Below are 10406 nucleotides of genomic sequence, written 5' to 3' on the forward strand. Positions count from 1 at the left end.
TTTTAACAGTAAAATAAAACTGAGACTCTTTCTATGCGAGTATCGTAATCAAATATAGTTTGTTTCACAATCTTATGGAAAATGGTATCTTTGAATATACTTGATTGGAATGAGATGTCCACAATTTTTCTTATTTCAAGAAGATGGTTTTAATTAGTAAAACATTTATCAAATGGTAGCTTGGATGTTTTGGACAAACAAATCATTCAGATGTGCTTCTCTACAAGAATATACAAGGTTCAATATTCATATGATATGACCCCCAATCTATCTTTTTTCTGTGTGGATAGCAAATTTTTGTCATTCAAGCCACCATTCATCTTGTGCATGAAATTTAAGTGAGGAAGGGATCATTTTCATAGATTTCTTGATTACACTAACTAGCTTTTGCTATTTTCAGCCTGATGATAAGATTGGAATTGGCGAATTGGCACTTCATCCATCAATTTTTGGGTCATCAACAACATTATTAAATGCCAACCACTATGATATCTACTTTAAGGGCATGCCTTGTCATAATGGGAAGGTTCTCTTATGTCTATTATTATCCTTAGTTATTTGTATGGTACCAGCTCATTTGTGCTTTGTAACTTGCTCTAATTCATGATCCCTGTCTATTCTATTGCTTATGCTGATTGCCTACAAATTTGTTTGTGTATGTAGATATTACGAAGGCACGGAGATGAATTTGAGCGTACCGTTGGAGGATATTTTCGAGCACATGGGCGTGTGGATGATACAATGAATCTTGGTGGCATTAAGGTATATAAACATGACATTGGAATATTATCATTCTCCTAATAAGCAAGTTTTTGAAATAAAATCTCATAAATTTATCAAACAAGTATTCTGCATGAAGTTCCTAGAATTGGTTAGGGAGCTCCCCCCAAGTGCCTGCCAAAAAACTCTCATACTCAGAATTTTGTAGAAATTAAAATAAAGTATCCTGCATGCGAATCTTATTTATGAGTTTCCATCTTGCTCTGTATCACAATAATGAACTACCTTGGATTCAGTACAAATAAATTCAGATCCAGGTTCTTGAGGTTGGCAATTCATCTACTTAAAGGTGAGAAATCCCCAAACTTGGCAGATTCTTTTATTGTTTTAAATAAGAACAGCAAGCTTCCTGCTAATAAGTGGAACAATAGTGCTTGCAAATGGTCCCTAACATGGCTTTAAATGAAATAAAATTAAAAAGACACATTATTGAATGCTTTGGAAACTGAAATAAGATAATCAAACACACACATGCAAACCCACCCACCCACACAAACATAGACACAGATATACACAAATGTAGACATAGACAAGCAAATGGATATACACACAAAAACACATACACACGTGCTAGGAAGTAAACTTGTACTTGTCAATTTACCAACAATTATTGTGTTGAAAATCTGTTTTCAAGATGGTGAAGTTCCCTTATTAAAATCCAAAACTGCAGAAAATATATATAGCATGTACACTCTGCAATTTGTTTTAATGGGGCTTTTGAGCTATTTGAAGAAATTAAAAATGATGGAAAGATTGAGAATTTGAAAGGGGTATTAATCAGTGAAATAAACATAGGGTTTGATTGGATTCAGGATGAGGAATCTTATGTAATCTAAAAAGAGTAACCATTGAATGCTTGTTACAGAGTTGGTAAGAAATGATGGAATATACTGATTTGCAATAAACTCAAGAATAAGACAAGTCTCACAAGACCAATTGAGACAGGATCATTTTTAATTGTTTTTTGTGAATTTCTAGAGGGAAAACCTGCAAAATATGTTTCTAATCCTTTCCCATACAACCTTTGACAAAAAAAATAAATTCAGAAAGAAGTCTTTTACCATGATCAGACTTTAGAACGTATAGGTGAAAGTAGTTCCTCTTCATCTAACCACTAACTACTTATATTTGGACCCTATGAAAAACAAAAATAAATATGAACTCCCAAACGAGTGTATAACTTGGTCCATTAAATTATCGCATTACAAAAAATAATATAAGTGACCTTATATTTAAACTTTACATCGTAGAAATAAATTGACTTGCATTCAACTGTCATGGTCATTTTTTGAAGGGGAACTTTTGTTTTCATCATCACATTCCATGTGAATTGCTACTTATAAATACATTGCAAATGTTTTTTCCATTCGTTAATTACCTTCTTTACAGCATCAGGATCTAGACTTAGCGAATATCTGAATTGAACATCTCAAGAGGTGTAAGAGTTTGAAAAGATGTCCTGCAATATTTTGATCAATTGTTTCTCAAAGTTACTAAACAAATTCTTTGTAGCCATGAATTTATCTATTGGTGAGGCATTTAAGCTTGGTTCTTTGGAAGATTCCAACTTGATTAACTAAGCTAATTGATCCTTTAGAACACTGGCAGGATTGATTAAATTATTATTGCCATAATACTTCATCAGTGTTTTTTCAATAAATTTTTGGATGTCAACTGAAGCATGATTACCAGAATCATTGACTTTCTTGATTTAATGTTTATCTCCTTTGATAACTTCAATTCTCCATTTTGATTACTTGCACCATTATATAGGCAAATGACATTCTGATTTGTCAAAAATACTTTTTACCATGAGAGTTGTAGAAATACAATCTCTAGTTTCTTTCATTCTTGGCAGGTGCAGTTCTAGCATTAGCAACTCAGAGTCAAACATTTCTTATGGCTCATTGACTGAATTCAAATTATCTTGAATTTGTCACGTGACATAACAACTTCCTCAATCAATTTGGATCCTTGTGCAAGTAGATTTTCTAGCCATGCTTTAGTAGCATTAACTACATGTCTGATTTTGCTAACTATGGTCATTTCTTTATCCACATTTGTGATAGATGTTAACGCTAGAATACTAGAGGATTGCACTGGATCTACCAAATATTGTGCATAGGATGTGAGCTGTTCAACCTTCTGTTTCAATCATGTCTTGGTTTCTTTATCTTTACCCATTCTTTGCAAGATTGGAGACAGCAGTTTGTATTATTTCTTTATCTCATCTTCTTTGCATTCCTAGTTTTACCCTTGAAACCTGATAATCTGAAACCTGCATCTTTCATATGCCCTATCAACAAGTAGAGTAGCTATCTTGGCATATCTTGTGCCTTGTGAATCTATGACAATAGAAGAGATGACTTAAGCTTTTGTATATTGCAATGTGGGATTAGCAAATGATGCTAACATTGGGAAAACCATAGCTAATGGTTCAGTAATTCGCTTCCTCTTTTTGATAGTCTGTTCCAAGTTGATAGATGGGAACAGTAGAAGAACTGAAAAGCATCGATTGATAATTAAAAGACATGTCTCTTAAATGAAGTGTTCATCCAAAAGGATATGATTCTTAGAGATTTGAAGATATAAATAAAGATTGAATGGAGGTGGAAGTGGGCAAGATTTGATGATTATTATTTTTTATTCATAGCAGATTGGGAAGGAGGACAAGTAAAGTGGTGAATCCACCCTTGCAGACCATAAAACACATGAAATTAAGGAACTGATAAGAAGAGACAGCATCCACCATTCTCGCAGGAATAAAGGATTATAATCAGACATAGTGTTCAGACTGAGACTATTGTCATACAAATACTAGTATTATTGCATTGATATTAATCTGAGGCAGCGACTGTGTATAGAACACATACATCTGTTTATATATAAATATACTTTCACAATCCACTCCATGGTATTTGCATTTAAGAAGGATTGATTTGTAGTTGTATCAGACATTCTTCCTTTCTCAGATTCATGTACATGTCAGATTTCTTACTTGGAATAGAATTGCAGAATCTATAATAAACTTAGATCTTGTCATCATAAGATCATTTGGCGATAATATTGATTGAGTTCCTCATTCCTTTACTAAGTGAAACAAATATAGATATTCATAGATTCATTGTACCAAGCAATACAATTCTTTAGAGATCACTGATTCATTTGCAATATTAGGCACTTAATCATTAAAAGTAAGGCAAACTTAAATTGGTTCAACAAGGGACATTACATAGAGAGATTTACCATGAAACCTCAAGATGAGGAAAAGCAGTTGGAAGTAGCAATGAACATCTTCCAAGCATCCATGAAAGGTTAGAATTTAGAAACAATCACAGGTATGAAGAACTCACTCCTTGTGCCTCCTATCTTCTCAGTGCTCTCTAGTGTCAAATACTTAAACCACATGAGCTTTATACTCTACCTTGAACTCCCTCCTCTTGCTGCACTCTCACTCCCTTCTATTGTGCTTTACATTCAAAAGATGTGATTCTTCTCCCGTGGATCTGTGCTCCAATTTGGCCTCAATGTGTCCTTAAATAGTTGTTGGAGGATCCTCCTCATGCATTGGAAGGCTCCAAAATGGAAGTTGGAAGAGAATTAATTGAGTTTTTCTTTCACTTTTTACATGCTGAATTGGGATGAATTCTCCCATTTCATTACACTGGTGGGTTTGTAGCAACCCCTTTGGGAACCGACAGTTTTTTACTGCCAGTTCCTCTAGAGTGTTTTGTATTCCAGAAGATGTAACTTTTGCAAATAGACTAGAAATGAGATGCCATCTTTTTTTTAAAAAATGCATAACTTTTGAAGAGGAATCTGAATATGTAAAAATATTCAATTTTGTCCCTGCAAAACAACTGCAATTATGAGGCCAAAAATGTGTCCATCCACTTCATGACTGTCATTGAATTTGAAAAGCTGAACTTTGTGCTAAACCAGATCTATTTATGAATTGCGTATGGTCTCCGATGAATTCCATGGATACCCAAGAAGTATTTTCCATGTCTTGGCCATACTTGAGGTGAACCTAGGGCCTCATTGCTCAAAACACTAAATTTGATGACGAAGAAACAAAAATATAAATTTGTGTTTGTTATGGCTATTTTTTTCTTTTGCAAATCATGGCGTTTTTCATACTTATTATATTTTATATATGTGATCGAAGGCTGTACCTAACCCATGTAAAAACAAAGATTTGTGAACTGTGGCAACCAAAACCTGAACACAATCTGGCATCTAAGAGCCCATATGCCCATTTGCTATCAACAGATTTGTTCTATGCTAAAATTCATAAGCATCATGATAGACAATCTGTCAAATTTCTGATTATCAGTTCCTTTAAATGTCCTTATTCTCAAGAAGATCAAAAAGGGATCATCTGAAATTTATGTCATCCATGATAGTATCTATGAAGATATCTTTATTAGAATGATATTGCTGCCCAATTTGCTGACCATAGTTACCCTGATGCTATTATTGTACCCTAGTGACATATCACGTCAAGGAATCTTGTAGTGATGATTTTTTTTTTTTGGCTGAAGTGTAGAACAGTACGGAAATGTTTCATTTTAAAAAATAACACGTGCATTATAGGATAACTCCTAACAGAAAAATAAGATTACAAAAATTTATTAATTTCACAGATCTGCAAAGTTTTAGCTAGATCTTGTACAAAAGGATTGATGAATAGTTTTTGGAAAGTTTTCTGATCAGCAAATTTTTGTCGTAAATTTGTAACAATAGCCTGCAAATGATACGCTGTGCCACATCATTGTTCAATTTGCTAACATGATATTGAGTATCCACTACCCTCTTCCTGAAAACATAGTGAAAGAAGCAAAAGCAGGGATTTTCACTAAATTTTATTTTATGTTTGCCAAAGGAAACTATATGGAACCTGGAATTTTAACTCATAAGTGAAGAAATGTTTTATGATGCAGGTGAGTTCAGTTGAGATTGAACGTGTGTGTAATGGTGTGGATGGAAGGGTGTTAGAAACTGCTGCAATTGGGATTCCACCAAATGGAGGTGGCCCTGAACAGTTGCTAATTGTCATAGTCCTCAAGGATGCAAAAAATGCTGAAACAAGTTTTGAAGATATTAAAGCATCCTTCAACTCAGCCTTGCAAAAAACGTTGAACCCCTTGTTCAAGGTAACAAATATTGTTACATTGTCTGCTCTTTTTTTTCCAATTATATACCTGAAAAATGGTACACACAAAGCTCGTAAAATTCCAGCTAAACGATGTTCCCTGGAATTTGTTGATTGTGATTCCTTCTTTTTACAGGTAAGTTTCATTGCTGCTGTACCTTCACTTCCACGTACAGCCTCAAATAAAATAATGAGGAGGGTGTTGCGTACTCGGTTTGCTGATATAAACAATTCCAATGCAAGATTTGCCAAGATATGACACTAATGACTAAACACCTCACTGGAAGTCATGCATCTCTCAACTTTCAAGTTTTATGTCAACATTCACATCCGTCTTGTGGAATTTGTCGTATAATTTGTTTCTCAAATGTTCTTTTGTTGTATTTTAATTACTATGTATGGCCTCAGAGGATGGATGTTTATGGATCTCCCAGTGTCAATTTCATTTATTAGTGTTTAGTCGTCAAATTTAGCTTCATTTACCCAGACCAAAGCTGGCCAGCTAGATGAGTTACCTTGCAAAATTTGATAAAATAATGGCTATACAAGTAATTTTCCAATGGCACCATGTCATTTTTTTCTTAGATTTTGTCATAACGGATTCTTCTCTGTAGTATAATAGAGCACAACTAATCGAAAGTAGATCCTCTTTCTTTTGTTTTAAGTACTTAAAAACAGTGTTTACTTTTTATGGCTTGATGGTGAGTCAATACTTATTGTATATTTAATGGAATTGAATTTAGCAATGATTTTGTGTTACCCATACAAAATTTTCGTATTATGTCAAATTTAAAGTTTTTCTTTGTTTTCCAAAGTGCAAGTCATGATCAGGTCTTGTCTAGTTTGTTTTGTCTTGTCTTTTTGGCTATTTTTTGACTTTGTGCAAGATCATTGAGCAAAGCTCTTGAAGTCATCCATCTTGGTGAAGAATGAAAGGTTGTCAAAGATTTTTGTTAACTTTGAAGATCAATCATGCCCCTGATATAGGAGTAAGGCACCGTGTTTCAAACTAAAGAAGATAATTCCATATGAACACACTTGTATGAAGCAAAAGAGAAATGGGGTTTAGAGTGTGCTAGGAGACATAAAGATCAAAGAATGGGCTAAGTAGACAAAGTGCACACCAATATGAAGGAATAGTGCCACATCTAGAAGAGATTGCATGTTGTAGAGGGGTGCACTTAATAGAGGAGAGTGTCTTCAAGAACAAAGTTCAAGGTTACTCTTATGAAGCGTGCCTTGGTGATGAGGGGTAAAATTCAATATGGGTGCAAATCATAATTTCAAGTCACATTGTTAGATGTGCCCCTGATAGTGGAGATCAATAACCTTCACTTTTAGATTACAAGGATGCATTTGATAAAATAGAATTTAAAGAAAGGATTTCATGAAAAACCATTCACAAGTATGTGACTAGTGATAGATTAAGTGGGTATTAACGATATGTAGAGGGATGCACTTCCCAAGGGCAAAGTCAAAGTTATTATATTATGTCAAGATGCACCTCTATCCTATAATCCCATGCTTACAAAAAGAAAATTTTGATTTAGATTCTAAAGCTAAAGTAGTATGTAGGTGTGCGTATGGAGCTAAAGCATACACCTCACAAAAAAGGAAAAATAAGATGTTCAAAAACGTATACAAAAGTGCATGTGTGAACTTGAAGGGCGTGCTTGAAAGGTACTTTTGGGGAATAAACACATCAAAGAAAGGAATTCAATTTCAAGTATATTCAAATAATATTAAAAAATGTGTCTAATTATGGGAGAGACAGAGGTATGGACCAAAATACAAATGCAAATCAAAGGTGCCCATGTCAAGCAAAAGTGCACACTTGATAGGTGCAAATAAAATGATCAAATAACATTATTAGATGTGCACATGTTATATTGGTGCATGTTGAACAATAGGAGAAAGACAGTAGGAAATCAAGCAAGAAAGTTATCGTTAAAAGGCATGCACCTAATGTATCGGTGCACACTTAACAAAGAGAATTACATTTTTCAAGTTCCTAAATAATGTTTGCCTATATCAACGCACACTTATATTTCAATTAATTCAAAGTGTAAGGAATGTTATTTAAGGGTGCATGCCTATGAATGGATGCATCTAACTATCATCAAATTAAATGGAATAACTATCATCAAACCTTCAACAATTGATTGGAACATAGTCAACAATATAAAATTTGATTAAATGATGGAAAATAGATGTTAAGGTTTCAAAATTGTGGGTTCCAACCAAGGTTTGATGCAAAAGATCTATGGAAGAGGTTTTTTTTTAGATTTTAGAAATTCTCAAAATACTGGGGTTTTAAATATCTTCAAGGACTCATCATGAGGACTTCTTTTTATCAAAATCATTCAAAGTAACCTATCTTAAACTCTATATTTCGCTATAGACATTTTCAAAGATAAGAGAATATTCTAAAAAAGAAAAAGAAAAAGGATAAGAGAATATTTTGTGGTTTGTAATGTTTGAGCTAGGCTTAGTCATAACTTGTTTTAGTTTTTTGCTTTCCTCTATTTTAGTAATCTTTACTTCTAATGTGATTAGTGTTTTTAGTAGTAAAGCATTGTTACACCATCTATCTTTAAATCTATTATTATACAAGATATATGATGTTTATGTGTTTTTAATAATTTTCTTGACAATTGGTAGTTGCATGGTTTGAAGTCTAGAATTAGTGGATATGATATTATAATAAAATTTGCATTCTATGAATGAAGTCTATTTTTAGAGTATAAGTTCGTTTTTAAAATTATTTTTTCATGCATATCTTTGTTAACATTATAAATAAGTGTCATTTGCACTTAGATTGATAATTGTAATTCTCATGTTTTTTTTTTTTGAAATTATTATTCATTAAATATTTTTAATACTTAATTCATTATTCAAAAAGGTTTGATACATTTATTTGATTTTAAATTATTGTTGAAATGTTTTGTTTGTGTTACCATACTTTTATAAGTTAAATATCATTTAATAATTATTAAAAGTTTTGTTGCAATAAGTGTTAGGTTGGTAGTTGTAGCAACTCTTATGTTTAACTTATGATTCTTGTGTATGTGCTTGATCATATTTAACCCTTATGTGTACTTGCATTGTTCAATCTTTGCATTTAATTGAAATATGTATATTTGTGATTTTTCAATACTTTTAATTAAAAAATATTAAAAACCTTTTGTCTTGTCCAATGTGAATTGAATAGAAGTGTAATAAGGACCAAGCTCTTATTCTTAAAGCAAAATATTTGAATAATAGAGATTAAGGCAATTTTTTATCCTCTTTTGATTTACTTCATGGATATGTTGTTTGAAATGATTTAATTAAAATTAGAAATTTGCTATAACAAGGTATATTATGGAGATGGTAAAAAGGTCAGTATTGGGGATGACCCATAGATGGAAGATCCTCCTTTGTCCTCACTTAAACCTCAACCAAATTAAAGAGTTGCTCATAAGACTTAATGTGAAGAATCTTCATGGCTTTCTAGATTCGAAAGGGGAAAAGCCTAAGTGGAAGGATATTTGGGGACAAATTGGTAGTGGTAGGATTTTGAGGGGAGGAATGCACCAAGGTCATTTTGATGATATTCAACATTTAATGTAACATATTGGAGATTGTGTTTTTTGCTCATTGGAAAGGAAAGATGAGTACATTTGAGCTTGGCAACCTTCAGGTTTATTTTTTGTTAGGTCTACTTACTCTTTGGTGGTTTATGAAAATGATATTTCTTCTTTTGTTTGGATCCAAGTCACGACCGATAGGTTGCTTCTTAAGATTAATTGTTTGTGGTGGGTTGTTCATAATAAGATCCTTTCTATTGATAATTTGAATAAGAGAAGGTTCCAATTTATCAACAAGTGCACCTTGTGTTATAATGTTGAAGAAATTGTTAGTCATTTGTTTTTCCATTCTACATATATACTAGAGAGATTTGGTTTAAAGTCTTACAAAATCTTAGAGTTGATTGGATTTTCCCTCAAACTCTTCTAGATTTTGTTGATAGTTGGAATAAAAGATCCCCCTTTTCTCACTATGTTATTTTCAAACTTAGGAAGTAGATCCTCTTCTGTGGCCTAGGGTTTATGGAAAGAAAGAAACAATATAATTGGCAGATAACAAGCTAGAAATAGCTTTGGACTCTTTATGAACATAAAACATAGTTTTCAAGAGATTATTAATGTTGGGAATTTTGGTTATGCAAAGAACATGCCTTCATATGTTGAATTAAGAATCAAACAAAAGTGTGGGGTAACCTAGGACATCAATTTGATTAATTGCGTTAAAACTCTGTAGACAAAAAGTGTAAAATGGAAACCTTGTGATTTTTGAGGGGGGACTGAAGCTTAATTTTGATGGATGCTCAAAAGACAATCTTGGTTTGGTTGTTGGGAGTGTAAATAAGGATAGCAAAGGCTACTTGATAGAAGGATATGCTAAGAGTTTAGGTAGGATATTTACCAAT

The 10406-nt window shown here is 32.9% G+C and overlaps 1 protein-coding gene across 1 annotated transcript in view; it reads left to right on the forward strand.

Annotated features, from left to right (window-relative positions):
• Positions 1-6519, forward strand: part of LOC131066255 (hexanoyl-CoA synthase) — a 179793-nt gene extending 173274 nt beyond the window's left edge. The window contains exons 11-14 of the mRNA XM_058000981.2: positions 401-526; positions 664-762; positions 5724-5936; positions 6072-6519. Coding sequence (XP_057856964.1) covers positions 401-526; positions 664-762; positions 5724-5936; positions 6072-6194 — 561 coding nt within the window. The 3' untranslated portion in view covers positions 6195-6519. The remainder of the gene's footprint in view (positions 1-400; positions 527-663; positions 763-5723; positions 5937-6071) is intronic.
• The last annotated feature ends 3887 nt before the right edge of the window (positions 6520-10406 follow it).

This window comes from Cryptomeria japonica, chromosome 5 (assembly GCF_030272615.1).
Source record: "Cryptomeria japonica chromosome 5, Sugi_1.0, whole genome shotgun sequence".
Classification (NCBI taxonomy): Eukaryota; Viridiplantae; Streptophyta; class Pinopsida; order Cupressales; family Cupressaceae; genus Cryptomeria; species Cryptomeria japonica.